At 31.7% G+C, this 26,488-nt stretch overlaps 2 protein-coding genes and 2 long non-coding RNA genes across 4 annotated transcripts; 1 reads left to right on the forward strand and 3 right to left on the reverse strand.

Annotated features, from left to right (window-relative positions):
• The first annotated feature begins 2,829 nt into the window (after positions 1-2,829).
• LOC115694843 (uncharacterized) lies at positions 2,830-14,329 on the forward strand. Its single transcript, XR_004007493.2, has 3 exons — positions 2,830-3,169; positions 3,485-11,804; positions 13,743-14,329. It is a non-coding gene; the product is annotated as an uncharacterized LOC115694843 (long non-coding RNA).
• On the reverse strand, positions 10,352-12,232 carry LOC115694842 (uncharacterized). Its single transcript, XM_030621944.2, has 2 exons — positions 12,107-12,232; positions 10,352-11,774 (listed from the first exon to the last, which is right to left on the reverse strand). Exon 2 carries the CDS (start codon positions 11,769-11,771, stop codon positions 11,358-11,360), a length of 414 nt encoding a protein of 137 aa, XP_030477804.1. The 5' UTR covers positions 11,772-11,774; positions 12,107-12,232; the 3' UTR covers positions 10,352-11,357.
• Positions 13,458-14,407, reverse strand: LOC133039004 (uncharacterized). The gene is made up of 2 exons (XR_009688546.1): positions 13,809-14,407; positions 13,458-13,648 (listed from the first exon to the last, which is right to left on the reverse strand). It is a non-coding gene; the product is annotated as an uncharacterized LOC133039004 (long non-coding RNA).
• An 8,186-nt stretch (positions 14,408-22,593) lies between these two features.
• LOC133039338 (protein FAR1-RELATED SEQUENCE 3-like) lies at positions 22,594-23,486 on the reverse strand. The gene is made up of 2 exons (XM_061118208.1): positions 23,014-23,486; positions 22,594-22,930 (listed from the first exon to the last, which is right to left on the reverse strand). Exons 1-2 carry the CDS (start codon positions 23,484-23,486, stop codon positions 22,594-22,596), a joined length of 810 nt encoding a protein of 269 aa, XP_060974191.1.
• Positions 23,487-26,488: the final 3,002 nt, after the last annotated feature.

Genomic DNA, 26,488 nt, shown 5'->3' on the forward strand with positions numbered 1-26,488 from the left:
ATAAAAGCTAGAATGCTTGCCTCACAGAGCAGACAGAAGAGTTACGCAGATCCGAAACGTAGGGATGTTGAGTTCCGAGTAGGGGACCATGTGTTTTTGCGAGTATCTCCGATGAAGGGGATTAAACGTTTCGGGAAAAGAGGCAAGTTATGCCCTAGGTTTACAGGACCTTTCGAGATTCTCGAGAAGATAGGTCAAGTGGCATATCGGTTAGCATTGCCTCCGGCTTTATCGGCGGGCACAACGTATTTCATGTCTCAATGTTGAGAAAATACGTTTCGTACCCCTCTCATATACTCGCTTATGAGAGCCTTCGGCTTCGGTCGGACATGTCTTATGAGGAACGGCCGGTGCGGATCCCGGATAGAAAGGATAAAGTCCTTCGGAATAGACCATAGCGTTGGTCAAGGTTCTCTGGAGAAACAGTAAGGTGGAAGAAGCCACCTGGGAGCTTGAGTCAGATATGCGAGCTCAATATCCAGAGTTATTCAGGTTAGATTTCGGGGACGAAATCCTTTTAAGGGGGGGATAGTTGTAAAGCCCGCTTAGTTAATTTGGAAATTAGCAGTTGTTTATGTTTAATCATGAAATTATTAATAGCCATTTAAATAATTTATTATTGATATTTATGGAATTCAGATATGCATGAGTATGTTATCAGTAGCTTTTATATTTCGCATTTCCGTGTCCGTATTTTGGAACGCGCGTTTGGCTCAGTAGAAATCACAACTTAGTATGTTAGTATTTTGGGGACGGGTTTTAGACATTGGGAATGTCGGGAATGGCCGGGAATTTAGAATGTCCCAAAAATACCCCTTTAGTATGATTTTTGTGATTTTATGGTGGAGGGGCAAAATGGTCTTTTTGCCCCATTAGTGTTTTGTCTTATATGAGTTTATTAAATGGGAAAAAATAAATGTTTATTCTTATTATGTTGGCTGAAATAAATGATTTATATGGCTTATATTCCTCTTTTCTCAAGCTTTTTTCACTTAGTCAAAAATTAGAAAGTTTAAAAAATAGAAAATTCTCTCTCTTTTCCTCTTGCATTTCGGCTGAGACTTGGGGTTCAAAGCTAGGATTTTTGGTGGTGATTCAAGCCCTAATTTGCTACTCTAGAGATCTCTTGTTGTGGTATGTGTTCCCTAGTTTCTTCTCTTTAAATTTCTTGAGAAAAATGTGAAAAAAATGTGATGCATGCATGATTTCTAGTTGAGTTTGCTGCTGTGTTTTTATGGTTAAATTGTGTGATTCAAAGTATGTTATGTGATGTTAATTGAGTGGTTTGAAGCATGCTAGATAGGGTGTTCAAAGCTTTGTTGTTTTTATGTAAAATATGTGATTTTTTTGGATGAAATGATATGATATGTTTCTGTGTTATTGCTGGATGTTTCTGTTAGTTTGCAGAGGTTATATTATGCTAGTTTAAGGGGTTTTAAGCTAGTTTGATTGCTTGTTTAGGTGGTTTGCTCAAGCTTGAGTTTGGAACTCAAAGCTTGAGCTCCAATGGCAAATTTGGTATTTGTGGTTTCTGGGTAGGTTTGTTGCCTTGGATTTGTTCTTTAGGGTATTTAGAACAGGTCTGGAAAGTTTGGGACCAATTGGGGTCGAATTGGTCAAGTTATGAGATTTTATGGTTGTCGCTCGCGAGGAACCGGAATTCGGCTGAGCATCCGGAATTCGGATGGGGGTTCGAATTTCCCGTAACCGGAATTCCGGTTGGGCAACCGGTCTGCCGGTTGGGGATTTTTCAGAACCCTAGTTTTCCTCGTTTTTGGGTTTTTAGGGGTATTGCCATGCTTTTTATCGATAGGAAACTTTTAGTTTCAAGTTTTAGTCCCCGGAAGTGATTTAGCGTGTCACTTATAGCGTTGTGATTTTTATGGTTTAGGAGCCGAATCCGCCGTTCGGCTTCGGTTCCGGTCGGGTTGACCGCACACTGAAATCGAATCCGGTAAGATTAGTATAACAAGTATGCATATGTAGATTACATGTTTCGCGTGCATGTAGGAAGCCTGCTAGATTACATTAGATATGTATTTAGGCTTCGAACCACCCAACCCTGTCACGTCGGTACAGGAGTATGACCAAGCCGGAGTATGACCGGCTCGACCGATCAGCCGACACTTGGTTGGTGGTTCGGCTATTGACCTATCCCGTCGGTACAGCCGGAGTATGACCAAGCCGGAGTATGACCGGCTCGACCGATCAGAGGATACTTGTCAATAGTACCGTCCCCCGAACGTTCAAAACTCGGTACCATGTTGGACATGGCAAGAAGTGCTCGGCACCATGTTGGACATGGCAAGATAGCGGGACTCGCATCGTGTTGGACACTACTCGGTTTTATGTATGATATTATTATGCTTTTCTTACTGAGTCTGTCGACTCACAGTTTACGTTCATGTGTAGGTAAAGGCAAGGCTGTAGCTGATGGACCGTGACCGAGCATATGAGATTGTACATGTCGGGGCGGTTAGGCCTGGAGCGTACAATCCTCGGGACAGCAGGGCTGAGATTTTGTAACTGTCGTTAGACGACTTTATTTTGATGTAAAAGTTGAACAGTAAAAACGTTTGTAAATATTTTTATAAATCGGGATCCCGAGACTTTTTGCAAAATGGTTTATAAGTTTAATGAAAAAGCAAAATTTTAATTAATCACGTTTTTCCATAAACCTCGTTGACTAGCAACGAGCTGCACAGTACGTTTAAAAATCACGTAATACGCCTAAGATAGTTAGGGTGTTACAATCTCTTTCTTTCCCTCTTTCTCTCTCAAGTAGTTTTAAACTTTTTTTATTTATTTATTTATTTAATTTTTATTTTAAATTTGTTTTGTCTTTCTTCTCGAAAAATCTCTCTGATACAATTTAAGAGACCCCACCTTTCATATATAACACCTACATATATACATCCATGTTTTAGTTCGAGACCTCAAAAATTCCTTCTCTTCTCTCTCTCTCTCTCTATATATAAATATATTTATAAATACAATACATATTTTTATGTGTATATATATACATATATGTACAGATACACACACGTTATTTATAAATAATATTTGAGGAGAAAATTGAGATGGGATTTGTTATCAGGAACATCGTTGTGGCTACTACAAGGAGGCTGCCTTCAGATTCTGGTGCCTTTGCAGACTGGGTGGCTTCTCTGTAAGATTATTTATTTGCCGTTCATATTTTATTTTGGACTTCTTTAAGGAGCTTCAATTTCAATTTGAATTTGGAATTTTTCAGGAAGGAATAGTGTTTGGAATTTTATTGTTATTATTTTCTGGTTTTTTTGCTTATTATTTTCTGGGTATTTTTATTTTATGAGTTTTTTTTTTTTTTTATTATTTTGTTCATTAATTTGTATTTGTTTGGTGATGTTAAAGATGGTTTTTGCTTTTTTTTTCGTTTTCTTTTTTAAGTTTCTGAATGCAGATTTCTTTAATTTGTGATTTGGAGTTGATTTGAAAATTTCAGGAAGTCAATCGGTCAAACTTCATGTTGGTTGGGTTCATGAACAAGATGAATAAGAAAAAAAAATATATAAAATTAAAAATAAAATAAAATAAAATAAAATTATAATTTTAAAATATATTTTTTAGTTTTTTATTTTATTTTAAATTTTTTTAATTAAAATTATTATTTGGACCAATAAAAAATTGACACGTGGCACTTTATTTGGGTTTAACGGATCCGTTAGAAAAAGGACCAACGGACAAACAAAAATTGGGACCTTAGGTATTTTCACCGCCAATTTTTGAGGTTGAGGACTAATCGGCATCAAACTTAAATTTTTGGGGACTTTTGCCGCAATTATCCCTATTTTTATTGATTTATAGTTGTTTTTATATGTTTTGTTAAGTTGTTCTAGGGTTATTTTTTAGTTGTTTTGAGTTATTTTTTTTATTTTACTAAAACACAATATTATTTGTAATTTTGAAACTTTAAACACAATATTTTTGTAAAATTGGTATAGTAAAAATATAAAAAAAAAAATCCGTGTCATAGTGTATTTGTAAATTTTTTTATATTTTATAATATTTTGTAAGTTTCCCAAAATACCAAAAAAAAAAAAATTAATTCTATCTAAATCTCATGTAATGAATTTTTAAAAGAAAAAATAGACTCGCAACAAAATATTTGACAACTGAATTTTCAAAATTTTGATAAGCTACAATCAATTGAAGAGAACATAAATTTTAATTAATATATTATTGTCCCAAATTAAAATAATAATAACATAAATATTATTAAATTATTATAACATTTAATAAATTTTAGATGTATATACACAACAAGTTAATAATCGGCGACCAACTTTTCAATAATTGATGTTTGTACTATTTACCCTCATGTTTTGTTCATTGAATTTTATTCCCTAGAGATCGGATGGTTTGAAATCAATTGTGGTACGTTCCTCACTTTTAAACTGAAGGACTACATGATGACCCATTAAATAAAGTGTAGTTGATTGAAAAAAAAGTCTCTGACACACAAATGTGTCTGTAATACATGGTTCTGCTCAACTTTTCAGAAGCTGATGATGGCCTTTTGCACCACACAATTAAAACATGCATACATTACATTGACACACATATCTACCAAAATTTGTGCAATTAATATGTGGAACTATGAAAGGAGAAGTTCCTTTCTTTCTCCTATAAATATAGTGGGCATTACATCAAACAAGTGTGTAAACGAATTACAAAAGAAATAATATTCCCTATAGCTAAACACAACTTATACATTTTCCTATAATCATATTCTCATACTAAACGCCAATTTTTAATGGAGTAAAAAAATTAAGAGCAATTTCAGGGCAAAAAATTATAAATAACCATTGAGTTATCATATACAATTTATTTTACATTTATATTTAAAAAAATTTAAATATACCACAGCAAAACCCGAGTTGTTTACTAGTTTTATAATAAATTAGACATGTGACTTACCATTCGTCTTTTATACTTAAATAATGTGATTCTCTTTTTTTTTTATTTTCACACAAAAAAGTAATTAAAATTTTCAAATATCTTTCTAACATTGTATGTGGGCCTAGAACATTATTGAAGGAAATGCCATAAATTGGCATTGATGGTTGTTTCAGCCTATGTGTACGTACAAAATTTAATGTTTAATAATCTTTTTTTTGTCCTTTTCATTATAGCTTCCAATTAATATGCATTTAGCTTCTCACATGTGTGGGTCAATTCATTGATATGCAGAAAAGTACATGTTTCATCATATAAAATTCAATATATGAAATTTTTATAGGAAAATTTGAAATTTCATGCTTAATAAATCTAAAAAATTGGTCCCCTAAACTAATACTATGTATCATTTGTAAAATGGGATAACTTTTTCTAAAATCTAATTTTACCCCCCTTTACATTACCCCTCTCCCCTCTCTCTTCTTCTCAATCCCTTATTCATTCAATAACTCCAACCGAACTCCACTCATACATTTTATATGCATACTAAAAATATTTTCATAATATTTTACAAAAAAAAAAAAGATTTTCATAATATTATATATTAAATTATATTTAAGACAATATCATAATATATCTGTTAAAAAAAAATAATAATAAATCCTACCATAATGACATTATGATAGTAATAATAATAAATTAATAACATTAACTCCTATCTTTAAATAGCCCCATATACCATTTTAAAAATTAATTAGAGTAGATTACAATAACTTTATTTTCCTAATAAATATATATTCTAATTATACTCAAATCAATTAAAGAAAAAGATCAGCATAAACCAAATTGGAAATAAATCCTACCCTTATGACCATCGGACCCCCCAAATCCCATCGGACCATAGCATCGGACCATCGGACCCCCAAATCCCATCGGACCATCGGACCCGAGCATCGGACCCATTGGGCCCGATTTCAATTTGAAGAAACCATGACCATCGGACCCCTATCGGTCCGAGCATTGGACCCATCGGGCCCGATTTCTATTTTGAACAAACCGAGACCATCGGACCCGTATCATAAGTTTTCAGATCATCTTTCTAACAGAAATTTCTCTCTTCAGAAAAACTGAGCCTTCCCCACTTTCTATACCTGGCCGAAATCCCTCTTCTCTTTTCTTCTTCATCAATTTCGACCCTAGTGAGAGAGTAAGTGCCCACACACAGCAAGCAGTAACTCAATCATAGATTGGAAGACTGTGAATGATCAAACTTGAAGAAGAAGGACATTCGGGCTCAGATCTTGATTATACTCTGCTACAAAAAGAATACAAGGGTTAGAGATCTGAGTGGAAGGAGACATTAATTCCGCTGCATCAATGTAAGGTTTTCTTAACTTTATATGTGTTTAATTTATCGTTTTAGAAAGTTCACATTTAGGGTGTTTAAATAACATACTTGTGAGTAGATCTAAGATCCTGGTAAAATAAATATCCAACATTAGCACCTATGAGTCATAGAGACTCAGCCAAAAAAGTGATTAAACCATAACAACATAAACCTCAATTAATCATATCGTAACAAAATGCACGCAAACATAACACATCGCACACTAACATGCTTATACAACTTCATAATAATAATCACACAATCTCAGTACTTCATAAAGTACCGTTACCACTCGATAACCACGAGCTATGTATGTCAATATCGTTCCCCGATACAGCAAACGATAAGTAAGAAACCTATCCGTAATTTCAAGAGTAATTACTCGTAACGGTAATGACTGTTTCCAACCCTCGGTCATAACCAAGGCATAATAAACACATAACCAGGATGCCGATCATAATTGAGACTATAATAAACACAATCACCAATCACTTAATCCGAAGTGATGCATAACACTTTTCTTACCTCAGTCCAGAAATCAGGTGTGCGGACCGACCTGAGTGGAAACAAAGCTGGGCGATCCTGATCCAATGTCACGATAACAAAAACTCAATAAATGCCTTAAATCAAAACTCCAAAACAAAATCCTAAATTTGAAACCAGACATAACCCAACTTCCAACAATCCCAAAATAGGTAACACAGCACATAAATACCCTAAAAAAGGTACTGGATACCACCCCAAGCCAAAACAAAACTCGAAGAAAATCCAAAATTTCCCCCTGCAGGGCAACCGGTCGACCAGTTCTGGCATACCCAAAAATTCGAGTTTTCTTCCCAAAATTCAAACCAAACCCCCTCCAAACCTGTCCAACAGCTCCAGAATAGATGAATAACATATACACAATATTTACAAAGCACCATATCACTTCAGTTCATCAAATTAAAGATCAATAGCATAATTACATAGAAATTGCCTCATATCAAACCTTCAATTCTCTAACCTAACACCAGCAGTCCTATTTCTACCCAAACCTAACTTAAACAAGCTTTAATCTGAACCTAAAAACAAATGTTAATCTCAATTATTCTTTAATTGTAAAAGTCTTGAAACCCTAACCTAAAACCTAATCTAAGTCTAAGAAATCCAAAGGAAAAGCACCAAGAACTTACCTCTTGTGTAAACACTCTTACTCTTGATAAATTCCAGCTGAAAATGGAAGAAAAACTCCTTGGTTGTGGCTGGCCCTTAAGGTTTCGAATGGTAGAAGAGGGAGGGGAAGAATTTTCTATGTTTTGGCTTTATCCCTTAATTACATAAGATAATTGATAACCTAAATTTTTATATATTAATATTAACTTAATAATCAGCCTATTCACTAGAAGGGTACATAGAAATAAAATAGGGTAAAATGACTATTTTACCCTTCCCCATAAAAATGAAGCTATAGAATAACCTAGGGGCATTTTGGTAATTCTAACTAATCCGCAAAACCGACAACCCAACACTTTAAACTAGTCCAGAATAAAAATCTAATTTATATTTTATTATCGTGACATATTTGACTACTCCGTCAAATTCCCACGATCGCCGCCTTGAAAACATTTATTCTAGAAATGGTATCCACGATACCCATATATTTCAATTGTTATAGATCAAGACCTACCGGTACAGTGTGGAGTAAATGTTACACGCTTATCCTAATTAGGGGGTATTTCAGAACGATTGTAGAGTCTGATCAGGTAGCAAGAACTAGCTACTCAGTGGATTGCTCAAATAACTGTAATTCTCTATGATGATATGCTTTAAAACTTACTCGATCTTTATAGATCAAGACCTACCGACACAATGTGGAGTAAATCTTACATGCTTATCCTAAGTAGGGGGTATTTCATCCACGTTAGACTTTGTTTAGTAAAATTAGACAAAAATTTTTAACTCTAATAATCTCGTTAGTTCTGAGCATGATTTGGTACGTAATTCAGTGGTCAAAAATCTAAATTAGCCTATTGAATATTTATGAGGAATTATATGAAAAAAACATTAAAATAATTAAAAAGTATAGACATTTATACAATTTAATAAACATAAACATGACAAGCTTATATTATTTTTAATAAATAAAAATGAAAAAAAATCATATTTTCCATCATTATTCTCTAAAATATATATACAAGTGAAATTAACCTATCATAAAAATCTTATTTAATATGATGCAACTATTGATGTGCTAAAAAATAATTTTTATATGGTAAAGATAATTTAAGCCGCTAACTCTTTGAATTTAGTCACTTAATTTTGTTAAAAAATAAATAAAAAAAAAAGTTAACAGTTAAAATATTACTTTAGTAATTTATTAATTAGTTAAATTTCTTTTGCCACGTGAAAACTCAAAAGTTCAAACACTTATTTATAGCCTAGTGTAATGGGAGTTACAAAACTTCATATATTTATTATTTATTTTTTAAATAATAATAATAATAATGACCATTGGATGATTATTAATCATTTAATCCAATAGTCAAGAAATATATAATTATTATTTTTTTCAATTTTATTTAATTTTATTTTTTGCTATATAATTTCTCATAACTATCATTTCTGTTTCTCTCTTTCTTTCTCTCTTTAAATTTGTATACACTCTTTTCTCTCAAAAATATTTTTCAAGTTTTAAACTTTAACACATAAAAAGAAAGAGTAATTTGCGGTATAAATACCTAGGTTTAACTCCCAGTTGTAAATAAATACATAAGTTTAATTTTTGGCGGTAATAATACCTATGTTATAATTCTGAAAGTTTGTATGTATCTAGCTGTTAAGTGTCAAGTAAATTACCATTTGGCAATTTCTTATTAGTCAAAATCATTATATATTTATTTTTTCAAAAAAAATTAATTTAAATATACCAATCAGAAAATGACACGTGGATAATGATTTAATATTTAATGGTCAGGTACTTACAGAGTTTCAAAAATATAACTTAGCTATTATTACCGCCAAAAATTAAATTTAGCTATTTATTTATAACTGGGGGTTAAACTTAAGTATTTATGCCCATAAATTACTCAAAAATATAAACTTTGTATTTTACCATTGTATGAACTCTGTCTCTGGTCTCATTAAATTCAATCCAAATTTACAAAAAAGCTATTTTTTTTTAAGAAAAACAAAGCCATTTATTTTTTAATAAATCTGTATAGTCATTTCACCTACCCAACACATGTATTTTACCATTGTATGAACTCTGTCTCTGGTCTCATTAAATTCAATCCAAATTTACAAAAAAGCTATTTTTTTTTTAAGAAAAACAAAGCCATTTATTTTTTAATAAATCTGTATAGTCATTTCACCTACCCAACACATGTATTATCTGGTTTAGGATAATTTAAGTATTACTTTACAACTTTGATAAAAAATAATATTCTATTTATGAAAGACCTTCAATTTAAATATTAAAATAATCTAATAGTTTTGTATGAATATATTTGCTTTTGTTTTACTCACAAGTGGAAGTCATTCCCCCAAAAGTACATGGGGATGGAATGGTTGGCCTTTTTTTTTAACTAATGTATATAAATTATGTTATATATAAATGTATATAATAAAAATATTATATAAAAAATGAATTGTTTATGGGATTTCATTTCAAAATCAATTGGTAATGAGTAGAGTAACCCGTGTTCTTGTATATGACTCAATACTTTACCATTTATTCTACGTGGAACAATTATGTACACCCCTACTAGTGACTATGCTAGAATTTGGTGCCCAAAATTTACTTGAATTTGTATAAGTCTTCTTGACATTTTTCAGTATTGGCCTAATAGAGTGCCATCCCTGAGCAAAAGTCACACAAAGCTGATGATCTATCTGTAAGGGCCTTCTGCACCACACAATTAATACATGCATACATTACATTGACACACACGCATCTACCAAAATTTGTGCAATTAATATGTGAAACTATTAAAGGAAAAGTACCTTTTCTTTCTCCTATAAATACAGTGGCCATTACATCAAACAAGTGTGTAAAAAAATTACAAAAAAAAAATATATATATATATATTAAAGTATAGGAGAGTAAGAAAAGAATGATGAAGAAGTTTATGGTAATAGCGTTGGTAGTGGGTGTGATGGTTGTGGGGTGCTTTGGTCGACTACAATCGGATGTTCATCTGAATTTGGTACCTAACAGGTGTATGGTACCTGGTGAATATTGTCATTGGGCACAACACAAGACATGCTGTGAAGGACTGCATTGTGAAGGTGAGAGGGGATGGGGTGAGAATCGGAAATGTGTCCATGTAACAAACTGTTTACAAGCTGGCTATTCTTGTGCTGCTTTATCACCTCCCTGTTGCTACCCGATGCGTTGCACATCTATCCAGCGGGGGGGACTTTGTGCTACCCCTGGTTTGGAGCTAGATGTTCAACAAAACGCCTCATAAGATATAATTAATATAAAGTGCCATTAGCGCTGAGTCTCAACGAAGCATGTAGTAGCTTGGTGTGGTGTGGTTTGTTTTAGTAATTATAGAAAGTGTCCTTGGCCCTTAGTCTCACAAAGCATGTAGTAGCTTGGTGTGGTGTGGTTTGTTTCAGTAATAATGAAAAGTGCCATTGGGCATTTTTTGTTGTGTGTTTGGTTTAGCTTTGAGATTAATTAGCATTCCCTGTGTATGTAAGGCATTTTCTTGTGACGGTTTGTTTTATTTGTTTATGAGTTCTTCTCTGGCTTTTCATGAAAGGGTTTCTATGATCTGTGCTTGGGATTTGGGAGTGACCATAATTTTATGGAAGAAAACAAAAAACGATGCAGCAAAAACAAAAACAGGAAAGCATTTATTTGCAAATTAAACAAATAATTTATTTACTGAAATCTTATTATATATATGTACATACAAATATAATACAATAGACGGGGCTGGCTAAAGACCAGTAAAAAAAAATTAGGATGGACGTGTTTATTTAATAAAGACCATTAGATTTAAATCAATGGTAGATATTTTTTAAAAGTAATAAAATTTGAGTATTAATGTCTCTTCTGCTTAGCTATACCGGTTACACCCGGTTCATTTATTTGTTTCTTTAAAAATAATCGATCGACTTGCCATGGAAGGGTCTCTTCCTCTTTCTCCGAATCCGGCGAACAAAGGGCATCTCCTTGTTCTTGCTCCGACACCGGCGAACAAAGGGCATCTCTTTGCTCTTGCTCCGACTCCGGCTGACTAAGGGCATCTCCTTGCTCTTTCTCCGACTCTGGCGAACAAAGGGCATCTCTTTGCTCTTGCTCCGACTCCAACGAACAAAGGGCATCTCCTTGCTCTTTCTCCGACTCCGGCGAACAAAGGGCATCTCTTTGCTCTTTCTCCGACTCCGACGAACAAAGGGCATCTCCTTGCTCTTTCTCCGACTCCGTCGGCCATCTTGTTGTTATTTCTCCCATGTACTATCGAGGCAATAATGCACGAAAATAAAGGTAAGTTATTTGAAAATGATATTTTACACTTGTTATAAAATTAACTCATGTGAATACTACCACTAAATTTTATACCCTTATATAATAATGATGAGGATGTTTCAGAAAATATCATACTTGTGAAATTTGGTATTATTTTGGAGTTTCCATTCCTTATAATTTTGGTCAAGAATCCATCAAAGAGAACAGGAATCATTGTAATTATTTTAAGAGGATTTAGATTTACTACCTATTGTTTAATATCCTAATATGAATTTTTAAAACAATGTAAATAAACACATATAAAGTTTAAGAAACCTTACATTGATTGCAGTGGAATATAATGACTTATTCCGTTTAGATCTCTAGCCGTTGATTCATTTCTATAACAAAGCATTATCAAGATCTGAACCTGAATTTTTTTTTTTTTTTGTTGATTGATTCTTCAAAGTCTTATATACTATGATTAATGATGTGTGTGAACACTTAGTCAGTATTAAAATTTTATGTTATATACAGCTTCATGGTGTATGCATATGGCTTTTATACATATTAAATAAAGTGTAGTTGATTGAAAAAAAAGTCTCTGACACACAAATGTGTCTGTAATACATGGTTCTGCTCAACTTTTCAGAAGCTGATGATGGCCTTTTGCACAACACAATTAAAACATGCATACATTACATTGACACACATATCTACCAAAATTTGTGCAATTAATATGTGGAACTATGAAAGGAAAAGTTCCTTTCTTTCTCCTATAAATATAGTGGGCATTACATCAAACAAGTGTGTAAACGAATTACAAAAGAAATAATATTTCCTACAGCCAAATACAGTTTATCCATTTTCTTATAATCATATTCTCATACCAAACGCCCAATAAATAGTTTAAGAATTATTTTTAATGGACTGAAAAATTTAAGAGCAATTTCAGGGTAAAAAATTATAAATAACCATTATCATATATAATTTATTTTACATTTATATTTAAAAAAATTTAAATATACCACAGCAAAACCCGAATTGTTTACTAGTTTTATAATAAATTAGACATGTGACTTACCATTCGTCTTTTATACTTAAATAATGTGATTCTCTTTTTTTTTTTTTCACACAAAAAAGTAATTAAAATTTTCAAATATCTTTCTAACATTGTATGTGGGCCTAGAACATTAGTGAAGGAAATGCCATAAATTGGCATTGATGGTTGTTTCTGCCTATGTGTACGTACAAAATTTAATGTTTAATAATCTTTTTTTTTTGTCCTTTTCATTATAGCTTCCAATTAATATGCATTTAGCTTCTCACATGTGTGGGTCAATTCATTGATATGCAGAAAAGTACATGTTTCATCATATAAAATTCAATATATGAAATTTTTATATTATACACAGTACTGCTTCATGGTGTATGCATATGGCTTTTATACATATTAAATAAAGTGTAGTTGATTGAAAAAAAAAGTCTCCGACACACAAATGTGTCTCTAATACATGACCTGCTCAACTTTTCAGAAGCTGATGATGACCTTCTGCACCACACAATTAAAACATGCGTACATTACATTGACACACCCATCTACCAAAATTTGTGCAATTAATATGTGAAACTATTAAAGGAAAAGTTCCTTTCTTTCTCCTATAAATACAGTAGGCCATTACATCAACAAGTGTGTAAACGAATTACAAAAGAAATAAAAATATTAATTAAGTTTAGGAGAGTAAATGATGAAGAAGTTTATGGTAATGGCGTTGGTAGTGGGTGTGATTGTTGTGGGGTGCTTTGGTTCACTACAACCGGATATTCATCTGAATTTAGAACCTCATGATTTGAACCCACCACTTGAATATTATGTCATTTACCTCAACCAAACTATGAATATTTGTTGATTATAATACATTTAAATTTTACTTAAATAAAAGCCTAATAATTTTTTTTTTATTTTTTTATTTTAAGCTCACGGAAAGTGTGGACCCTAAATACGAGTCTAGCCGGCCTATCCCTAGGACCGGCCCTGGGCACAAGGCAAGATTTGCTGTGAAGGACTGCATTGTATAGGTGATGGAGGATGGGGTGAGAATCGAAGATGTGAACCTGTCTCAAGCTGTAAACAAGCTGGCGAAGGTTGTGCTTTGCTATCAGATCCCTGTTGCTACCCAATGATGTGCTCAGCTACCTCGCAGGGAGAATGTTATACCCCTGGATTGGCCTTAGCTGATGTTCAACAAAACACCCCATCATCAAAAACTTCAACTTATTAGAAAACTATGTAGTAGTCTTGTATGTTTCTCATTGTTATGTTCTATGCTCTGTGTTTGAGAATATTGTAGGTGTGTGTACTGGTGTGGTTTGTTTCAGAAATAATCACAAGTGCCCTTGGGACATTTGTTGTGGCTGGTTTGGTCTAGTTTAACATCATTATGACTTTAGGGTATTTCTCGTATGTGTTTGTCTTGTTTTATTTGTTTATGTGAGTTCTTGTTTGGATGTATATGTTTCTTAATTGTCTTCTTGCGTTTAATTAATGAAGGGTTTCTTTTCTATTTGTTGAGAGTGGCCTTTTATGGAATAAAAACAAAAACAAGAAAGAAAATGGCCTATTTGGATATCTCCTCCATATATTATTGCCATGTAGCAAAATAAAACTAGGAAAAAAAAGTATTTAGCTACGTAAATGCATAAATATGATCTCTCTGTGGTGTTAAAACACCTGCAAGAATCAACAAACAAAAACAACAAGAATAATACACTAAAAATTTGAGTTAAAGCACGTGTTAGAAAAATTAATAACAAACCCAAGATCTATTTGTATATAACATATAACACAATAGTAATATATAATAATTAGGTATGTGTACCTGATTGATCCATATCAATTATATCTATTTGATCCACAACAGTTACTCCAATTTGATAGTGCAATACTATCAACTAAGTCTTCCTCCCTAGATCTCTAAATCAGAAGCAGTTTATTTATCTAATTATCAAAAGGTATACAATTGTGATGAGACAATATGTATTTATAGAGTTAGGGAGGAGACTTAGCTACAAAACCCTTGTTGGGCTGGGCCTGCTCATCAAAGGCTTCAGTCAACTAGAAAAGCCCACACTTCTGCTTCACCTAGACTTTACACACAGATGCTAAGCCCATTAACAATTGATCACTAACAACATAGGCTAACACAGCAAAGAACTATCCAATCAACCCAAGTTTTAATAAAACCAATAAAATTTAATGTAAGCCCAAATAAAAGTCTAACATTCTCCCACTTGCGCTATATTAATTTTAATACATATATATTATATATCAAAATAATTTTGTTTAAAAACGACTCATGGGTTGAACAACAGGAAAACATTTGTGGCCACTTTAAAAATGATAGTTCTCTGATAGCATCTCAACATACCGGTCCAATTTAACCTTTGATAATGAACTATGACAATCATATTGTTTTTAACCCAACAAAAGACATTCATAATCACAAATACTAAAGTATTAAATCGACATGGTCAATAAGTCTAGTAGTGTGGTAAGAAATTATGTTCAACATGTGATCAATTTAAAATAACATAATATCCTTATCAGTCCTCAATTTCACTGATATCGTGATGCTGAATAAATAAGCCAGTGAAATTAAACATACACTACTTAATAAATAAGTAAGTGTCACTAAACTTGCTTAAAACATTAAGCCAACAAAATATCATTGTCATTTAGTAAATATACTTAAAATACAATGATCACAACAAGATATGAACTACATGCTTTCAATTCAATTATTCTCGAGAATATAACAAAGCTTAACTGAAAGCATAAACATCCAATATAAAAATTATTAGCCCACAAAGTAGTTCATAACCTACATCTAAATGTAATCTCAAAAGATAAAACAAGAAACTATCACTAACCCAAAAGAACAAAAGATTATAAAATGCTCATATTAAAAACATGTTTATCAAACAATATGACACTTAATCCTTTGGTTAGAGAATCTGCAAACATCAACTTGGTCTTTCAATATTCTATCACAATGTCTCCTTTCTTCACCAAGTCTCTAATAGTGAGATACTTTATTTCCATATGTTTAGAAGCACTACTAATCTTGTTATTCTTTGAAAAGAAAACAGCAGCATTATTATCACAATAGATTAGCATAAGTGTGGAAATAGAATCAACCACTCGTATCTCCGAAATAAAATTCTTCAGCCACAAAGCTTGCAAAGATGCCCCATAACATGCAACAAACTCAGCATACATAGTAGATGATGTGATCAAAGTCTGTTTAACACTCTTCCAAGAAATAGCAAAGACTCGCCAAGGTGAAAATATAGCCAGAAGTTGACTTTAAATCATCTACACAACCACCAAAATCTGAATCTGAATAACCAACAACTCGAAGATTGTTAACATGCTTATACACAAGCATAAAACTCTTCATTCTTTGCAAATATCTCAAAACTTTCTTGGCTGCAACCCAATGATCATGGCCAGTATCAGATAAATATCTCCTAAGAACATCGACCATTAAAGCAATATCAGGTCTAGTGCAAACCTAAGCATACATCAAACTCCCTACTGCACTTGCATATGGGATATTCTGCATTGCTTCTCTTTTTTAAGTCGTTCTTGGGACAATGTTGCTTAGTAAATTTGTCCCTTTCAGAATAGGAACGAAACCAGCTTTACACAAATCCATATTGAACCTTTTGAGCACACGAGTAACGTAAACTTCTTGAGGTAAGCCAAGAACTTTTCGATTCTTGTCACGATGGATCTCAATCCCCAAAACATAGAATGCCTCTCCAAGATCTTTCATATCAAAATTGGAAGACATAAAATTTTTGGTCCCATTTAGTAATGACAAATCACTGCTGGCAAGTAAAATGTCGTCTACATAAAGAACAAGAAAAATATAACGACTCCCACTGATCTTCATATAAATACACTGATCAAACTTGTTCTCTACGAAACCAAACGATATCACAACCTTGTCAAACTTTAAGTACCACTGGCGAGATGCCTATTTGAGACCATAAATGGATCGTTTTAACTTGCAAACCAAGTGTTCTTTTTCATTCTCCTTGTAGCCTTCAGGTTGAGACATATAGACTTTCTCATTCAATTCTCCATTCAGAAAAGCAGTTTTAACATCCATTTGATGCAACTCTAAATCAAAATGCGCAACTAAGGCCATAATAATTCTGAATGAATCTTTAGTGGAAACAGGTGAGAAAGTTTCAGTGTAATCAATACCTTCTCTTTGAGTAAAGCCTTTAGCCACTAAACGCGCTTTAAACCTTTCAATTTGTCCCTTTTTATCCCTGTTAGCCTTTAAAATCCACTTACAACCTATTGGTTTAAAACCATCAGGTAATAAAACTAGCTCCCATACACCATTTTTCTTCATGGAGTCGATCTCATCATCCGTAGCTGCTAACCATTTTGAAGATTGTGGACTATTAAGTGCTTCACTAAAAGTGACAGGATCCACAAAATGATCAATATCATATTCTCCTTCTCCATGATAAACAAAATTATCATGACACTTTGTTGACTTCTTTTGTCTCTGAGATCTTCTTAGAGGAGGTACTTCTGGAATAACTTCTCTTTGTTGATCATTGTTTTGAATAACATCTTCCACAACTGGAATTTCTTCAATAACAGGATTCTCATTAACAATAGGAGCTTCATCATTAATAGGCCCTTCATCAATAATAGGACCTTCATCATCTTCGATATCGGGAGCAATGTATTCATCAACAATAGGAGCATTACCAACTGGAGTAGGATTGAGACTACCATTATCATCTCTTGAAAATGACATAGGAATACAAATTCCTTTAGATGACTCCCCCATTTCAAGAGATGTTGAAGGAATATTGTTAGCAACATCAAATTCCAGAAATTAGCAGTCTGAGATTCAACAATTTGCGTACCACGAGTAGGACGGTAAAAGCGATAGCCTTTTGAGCGCATTGGATAACCAATGAAATAACAACGATTTGTTCTCGGATCTAACTTTTTCAAATTAGGATCATAAATCTTTAGTTCAGCTGGACAACCCATACACGAAGATGATTCAGACTAGGCTTCTGCCCAGTCCACAACTCGAAAGGGGTCTTGGGAACAAATTTACTGGGAACATGATTTAAAATATAAGTTGCAGTCATAAGTGCTTCACCCCATAAAAACTCCGAAAGATTTGATCTACTCATCATACTTCTAACCATATCCATGAGAGTGCGATTTCTCTTTTCAGCAACGCCATTTTTCTCAGTGAACCTAACATATAGTATTGAGAAACTACACAATTTTCTGGAAAATATTCAACAAAAGGCCTCATGTGTTGTTTAGAGTCTTTATAACAACCAGAATATTCTCATCCGCGATCAAAATGAACAAATTTTATGACTCTGCCCAATTATTTCTCAAGAACATTTCGAAAGATTTTGACTTTATCAAAAGCGTTGGATTGTCTTTGATCAGGTAGGTGAGGCCATAAGAGAAAAAAAACATCGATAAAAGTTATAAAATAATTGTTTCTTTACAACGTGGTGGAATAAGGTCCACTGATGTCAGTGTGGATAATCTCTTATAAAGAGTGACTATAGTTAGCAGTCTGCTTTCTTATTTTAGTCAATTTTTCACAAGTACAATCAGCACAAGTATTCCAACCAGAAACATCAACTAGAGGAAGAATTTTAGCTAGAAGGAATCGATCAATTCTTTCTTTAGAAATATGACCCGATCTATCGTGTCATAATAATAAGGATGTTATCTTAATATAAGATTTCTTATCAACAATATTCACAATATTGAAAAAAGAAGCTAAGGAAGTCCATGACAATTTGAAAAGAATATCAGAGTAAAAATAGTTTCCAATTATTCGAAGTCAAACATAAGGTCAACACTATAATTGGCAAAAATGAAAAGAAAATCATTGTTTAACTAAAAGCGGAATCGAAACTGAATTACTTTAAAAGTAGGAATCAAGAAAGTACTGTTCAAAACAATCTGAACACTAATCGGTAATTCAAGAATTAATGTGCCAACATAAATAACGTCAACTCCAATATAAGTGCCCACTGTAAGCATTGACTCCCTCTCATTTGGCTTTCTGAGATCCCTTAGCCCCTGGCTGTGGTTGCTTATTTTCATATTTTCTTTATCCTTTGTTGGGCTTGAGTTGAGAAACATAGTGAGAAGATGTATGAAAACCTCGATGAATGATGTAAGAGTCAGGAAGAGAAATATTATGATCTTTCAACTTGTACTGAACTTTAATGATTTTTAAAATAAAACCTCTCACTCCTTTGATTTATCATACTGAATGGTTGTCATAGCATCCAAAAGATGTCCAACTGCAGTGATTTCACTAGAGTTAAATAGTTTTTTCCACTTCTTTAAAATATTCATTAGCATTTGTGGTGTTTGGCAAACCACCAAAAGATGTTCATGAATTAAACGTTTCATATCAATGAGACTAAGATGATTTGAATTTTTCCAATGTGCATGAAGAATTTTTGGGCAACAATTCTGATATTAGAATAAGATCAGCAGATTTTTCTTCTCGAAGGCATAAGTCCAAATCTATTATGCCTAAAGTAATTTTCACATCTTGTTTCCATGTCTTAAAGTTGGAAGCATTTAGAATTCAGATGAAAACGTTATTGTTGTTCCCAGAAAGGAGACCGCAAAATCCAAAAAATTAAAACTTGAATAAGCAATATGAGCAATGCATTAGAAAATATTGTAGAGTCAACTGGTCATTATAAACTCCCCTTTGGGGTGAGAATATAACACGCACATCATCTACCTTCATGAAGTTAACAACAAAAAAAAAATACATATCATTTAAGAATTTTATTACCTTTGGGCAAATAAATTTCTTAAAAATATGTATTAATTCAAGCAAAAAAAAAATAATAATAAATTTATACATTTAAATTATTACCTTTGGGCAAATAATTAAAATATATACATTTAATATTAACTCACTTCATGGAATGTGAACTAATATATGTAAATACTACATTTGGGCAAGTAATTACACATATAGTCAACCAAAAGATATAATATTTTCTTTAACATGTGAAATTTGGTGATAAAACAATCATTGAAAATTAATAATTTTCAACCAAATTTCCAAAATAGATGTATAATTGCTTTTATTATATTAATAATCAAAAAATAAAGTGTCCACCATAACACATTATTTTTGTATCAAACAATAAAGTTTTATAACTTTAGAACAACAAATAATCAAAAGATGTGAATATAAGAAAATTTTGGAGACTACATAGTCAAGATAAATTAAACAAGAGAGTGACTATGTCATATGGAACGAGAAGAAACCCATAAAATTTTCTATGATTGACAGATTTCGAAAAATCATCAAAAAATATTTTTAATAATTTTTTTAACTACGTAATTATCATTAAAATAATAATAATTATTAAACAGAGTCAAAAAATTAATTAAAAATCATAGAAAAATCAGAAATTAAATTTTAAACACGCTGGAAAAAAGAACGTCGAAAAACGACGTCCAACGTAGCCCCACACGCCTCCACGTGCCGCCTGCGCGAGTGGGCTTTGCTGTCAGACTTCATCTTCAAGCTTGAACCGGGTTTGAAAGTGGGTCGCACAACCCAGTTCCAGGCGGTCGGGTCGGAGACGGAGAAAAGGCCAAAAATCGACGAAAACGACAGAAAATTGAGGGGTTTGGATCGGTTTTGTAAATCTAAGCTAATAAAACCAATAAAATTTAATGTAAGCCCAAATAAAAGTCTAACATCACGATCAACAATCAAGAATGAACTAATACCAAAAACATAAAGTCGATCAGAAAAGTAAAGTAAATGGACGCGAGTTTTAACGCCCTTTCTATAAGGTTTCTAATCCATGGAAAACTGCCTTGTCTTTTTGCAAGCTTTATTGATGAATGAGTGAATGTAAGAGTACAAGGTTAAGAACAAAAGAACTAGTTACAAAATGGTGTCTTACTCCTCTACCCAATAGCTCACAATGGGAATTTCATATTAAGACACATATGATTTCCTTTTACAATCCTTCAATACTCCTCAACCATCTAAATAACTAGGAAATAAATCGTGCTTCAAGTCGTTCGTTGTACTTTGTTCAATAATAATTAAATCATAAAATTATATAAAAATTTATATTTTGATATTCTATATAAATATATACATATTTATAAAATGAATTATTATTTTACTAAATTTTCACCTTTTACTCTTAATAATATAAGAAAAATAAATTAATAATGTACAAACTATTTTAAACTTAATATATAATAATTTTTAATTAATTAATTTATTATAAATATATATTATTATAAGGTTAGCTTTTAAAATATTACATTGTTTGAATAAATTGAATTAGAATTAAAAAAAAATGCAACAAATGATATATTTTATAAAAAAAATTATCATGTATATGATTTATAAAAACTGTTGTCATCACCGAATCTTACTTGTAGTCTCATCACTGTCTTTCACTTGTCATCGTCATTAATATTCCCAATAGGTTTATTCTGTACATAAAGCACATCAAACAATAAGTTAATTACTCATTTTTATAAATAACTGAATTTGTAAAATATTTAAAAAAAAACAATTCATCAAATTAATAATGAGAAAATAGATAGAGTTGTATTTTGAATATTTTTAATTTCTTATAATCATTTACTCTAAGAGATATCTTCAAACATTATAATAAAAAAACTTTTAGAAATTGAAGATTTTATCCTCACATAGAGATATATATATATATATATATATATATATATAAATATAGACTTTGGATGTGGTCACGCATTGTATCAATTGCGTGACTAGTGACTCACAAAAATAATATATATATATTATATCAACAAACATAGTACAATCTAAAAAAGTGACATGTGTTCCTTTAATTTTTTTCTTTTTCTGACAACTATTATTTTAAGCCAATAAATAATAGATAAATGACAATATTAACCTAATATAACCGGTTATACTAACCTGTTGAGTTGACACAAATATTTTATATGTGCTAGGTAGGGATATAAGTGTAATTTCACATTAAGTTTTCATGCATAAGTAATCTATTACGTTTTTGAGTGAATATCAACCACACAAAAAAAAATAAAGATGTTACTGGGTAAATATAGACCATGTATGAAAAATATTAGTTTATCAGAATTTTCTTTAGGAGTACAAGTAATATGGTAATTAAACTGGGTGATTTCTTTTTTTTTTTTTTGAAAAAAGAATAATATTAATTTGCATATTAATTAAAAATTTAAAATAATTAAACTTAATAAATTTTTTATTTTTTAAATTATACTTAGTTATAATATTTTCTTTAGTTTCTCTAAAATTATTTTTTTTAAATATAACTAAAACTAATAAAACTATTGCTAAAATATATATATGGAAATATATGTCATAAACTAAACTATAACGTTAATGGTATGATTTATTCAATTTTATACTTCATTCATAATTAAATGGGTATGATAAACACGTATAATTTAACATTAGATTTTATGCATAAGTAATCTAGCTATCTCAAACTATTCACTATAATAAAGCCACAATACCATGACATATATGTTGAATTGAAGTAGTCTTACATATAAGTTGGTTGAATGACAACTAATGGTCTCACATAATTAAATGATAATAACAATATAAAATAAGAATTAGATGTTTCATTGAAGGCTTAAGAATGGGGACTAGTCTTTTTTACTGTGGAATGTATTTAACATGCATGGGTGGAAGATGATCATGGTCTTGTATGAGTTTTAGACCCCTGTCCTTCTCATACAAGTTCGTTTATTATGATCTCGACCTCCACAAAGTGTGCATTGCCTACCTCCTTGTACTCCATCATTTGTTCCTTTTCTAGAATTCGTTGAGGCCATGCCCTTCGTCCTCACTCTTACAGGATCTTGGATTATGTTTGGATTATCACGATATGTTGTGGTTGGTTGTGAGTTTTGGCTATTCTGTCCCTCCTCGTAAGACGCCCTAAAGATGGTATTAAGTTTTTCCAACTCCATCTTTGCCATTTGGAATGTTGCTTCTGAGTGTGATGCAAAGAAATTCATTGAGTTTGAATAAGCATTGAGCGCTCCAAACCTGAACAATCATATGAATCATAATTAAAACACTAATAGAATAAGAATAAAAGAATTTTATTTGCTAATTTAATTTTAATTTACCTTGACAATTGGGTCATCTTTTGATGCTCGGATGAGTGTTCACCAACTTGTGTAGAGGAAGAAGTCTTGACATCCTTTCGCCAACGAGTTAATATTAAGGATTCTGGTATAACTCGAATGTCAAGACTTTTCATTACACACCATATATGCTTGCATGGAATACCATCGGACTCAAACAACAAACACGAACAATTTAACTCATTCTTCTCTTTGTTATATAAGACTCGGTGTCTTATCTCACCGTATTGGAATCTAGCTAAAGAGAAGAGGTATGAATCCCCTTGATCTTCCCGATGAGAAATTGAATAGGGTTGCTCTTCCTCAATCTGTTCTTTTACTTTATAATATATGTTTCTGGTGAAAATTGCGGCAGCCTGTTTGTAATATGTTTGCAAGAAATCTGTCTTACCAACGGGAATATGAGGGACGGTATGCATGCTTTTGAAATCTTTAGCGGCTTCATTATGGCGCATTGTGCCAATAGCATGGGTAATTTGTGAAACAAACTCTCATAAACTGTAATTAGCAAGTAAGAATCTCTTGAGTACATTGTTCATAGACTCACATCTTTGGGTTGTTCGCATGCCTCCATAGAAAACCCCTCTTAAGAACGTCTCTGCCCATTGACCACGTGTGTTGTATTTAGTACGACACCAAGAATTTTCTGTTGGGTTTTATGCCCTAAATAAAACTCTTTACAATCTGATTAGTTATCAATATAAGAAATTTGAAGTGATTGATGTTTGCATGAATTCTACATGCTAATGGTTTAATATGTTTGATATGTTTATTACATTCATACACACAAAATCAGTTAAATCCAGATCATATGTTTATTCACAATTACAGTATCGTCAACACAGTGGAATGTGATTGTGATCATATGAATCAAAAGTTTTGGTCCCTGTTTCATCAGTGTTATTGGATTTACACTAATGTGATAATCAGCGATGATGTGTACTTACACTTGGAGTAAGTGTTATGTTCTTTCCAGGACATTAGTAAAGTATACTAGTTTCGAATGTATGGAGTATACATTGGACTGGACCGATATTGCAACTAAGTTAAGATATTACAAACTTACCGTTATACATATCTTTCCAAGTCAATATCAGTAGTTGATCTTAAGATTAAAAGAATCTAAATCCTGATATGCTTGGGCTCAACTCAGGAGTGCTATTCATGTTCTTTGATTTATTAGTTAAGCCTACTTTTGGGTCAGGGTGATACGTATATTTTGGGAACATGATAGTATGATTGAGTGGGAGTGCTGAACATAAATATGGAATCTATAGCTTCTACTGATGTATAGAAGTTAAGTGATGATTCCCTTCGAGCTTAGCAAATAGAAGTAAATGGATGAGCTCTTGTTTAACTGACTAATTATTAGATCACTAAACACCATTTACAGGTAGCTAAGTGTTTTAAGGGGCAAAATACATTGAGGGGTGAGAACGGTAAAGAAATCCCATCTCGATGTAAATCATCTATATAGAGGATCTTTAAATCACAATAAGATTATAACAATGGTTAAATGAGATAGTATATTAGTATCGTGAAACTACAATATGCTCTATATAAGTCTGAGAGTGCAATTCTAAGTTCTAAGAGTGGATTCAACGAAGAATTAATAAGTAGGAATTTACTTGGTAAATTTGGTTCACTTATTGGAAGCTCAGCATATAGATCCATGGTCCCCATTCTAGTTGAGAACATTCTGCTTGTAAGACTCATTAATTGATTCGTGATTGATCAATTATAATTCTAAAGTTAGACTATGTCTAATTTTATGAATTTTCACTAAGCAGGGGTGAAATTGTAAGGCAAAGAGTTTTCTGGGTTTATTTATTTATTAATGGACTTTATATGTCTAATTAATAATTAAATTAAATGATAATATTATTTAATAATCTATTTTAGTTATTAAATAATTAGTTTTGGCATTTAAAAGGTTAGAATTGGAAAATTGGCTTTTTTGAGAAAATAGAGATAAAATTTGATAAAATTGCAAAATTAAGTGAGGCCCATTACAACACCTAGGCCGCCCACTTAATTAGATTTTTCAAATTATTATTTTCATTATTTTAATGCCAAATAATTCTAAACCTAAACCTAGTAGTTGCCTATAAATAGAAAGTGATGGCTCATTCACAATACAATGCTTTCATTAGCTTTCTGACAGAAATTTCTCTCTTCAGAAAATTGAGCCTTCCTCACTCTCTACCTTGGCCGAAATCTCTCTCTCTCTTTTCCCTTCATCTTTTTCGTGACCCTAGTGAAAGAGTAAGTGCCCACACACAAAGAAGCGCAACTCAATCATAGATTGGAAGACTGTGAAGGATCAAAGCTTGAAGAAGGAGGACATTCGGGCTCAGATCTTGATTATACTCTGCTACAGAAAGGAATCAAGGGTTAGAGATCTGAGTGGAAGGAGACATTTATTCCGCTGCATCAATGTAAGGTTTTCTTAACTTTATATGTGTTTATTTTATCGTTTTAGAAAGTTCATATTTAGGATGTTAATAAACATACTTGTGAGTATATCTAAGATCCTGGTAAAATATAATTCCCAACAACTGGCCTCAGAGCCATGGTAATTGATTTACTTACATGTAATTTGGACTTTAAAACGATTATTTGTATGTTCTTTGGATGGTATCATGTTGTATTGAGTGTTATTTGATGATTGATTGATGTTTGTGAAATTTTCGTGAAAAATAATTGTGATTTCGTTTCTGGAATTATTTTTATTGGATAGTATGGAAAAAATTAAGCAAGTTAGCCTTTTACAGAACTCAATTTGGATTTTATTTGAATTAGTTATGATTTTTTGAAGATTTGACAAAATCGGGGCTGTGCTGATATTTTCCTGCGATCGCAGAACTGTCCGTACAGTTTCGAATTTTTTCTTTTTTCTTCAATTTTTCATACTTTTTCATGGAATTAACTTCCAATTTTTTGTATGGTTTTGTATATATACTATTACTATTCCTAATTCAATTCTAATTATCATTTTGAATTAATTTAATTTTTTTTAATTTAATTCAAGATATTAGTGTAATTTGAAATTGAATAGAATTAGTATTTATCTTTTTGCTTAAAAATCTATCTTATTTTTAAATTTGATTATATTTTTTAAATTTAAGGTCAGATTTTATAAGATATTTATAATATCTTTTAAGATATTTTAAAAATATCTTATCTTTTAAGATATTTTAAATAATATCTTATCTTTTAAGATTTTTTTTAAATTAAATCTTTTTAGATATTTTGACCTTATTTAAATTTAAATAAGATATTTATAATCATGTAATTTTAAATAGATATAAGATATTTTACTAACTTTTAAATTTTGTTATTTTATTTATTCAAATTAAATTTAAAATCTGAAAAGATATTTCTTTTATCTTTTCTAATTTTTATTTAATTTTTATTTTTAAAATAACATTTAATATTTAAAAGTAGTTAGTAAATT

Source organism: Cannabis sativa, chromosome 6 (assembly GCF_029168945.1).
Source record: "Cannabis sativa cultivar Pink pepper isolate KNU-18-1 chromosome 6, ASM2916894v1, whole genome shotgun sequence".
NCBI lineage: Eukaryota > Viridiplantae > Streptophyta > Magnoliopsida > Rosales > Cannabaceae > Cannabis > Cannabis sativa.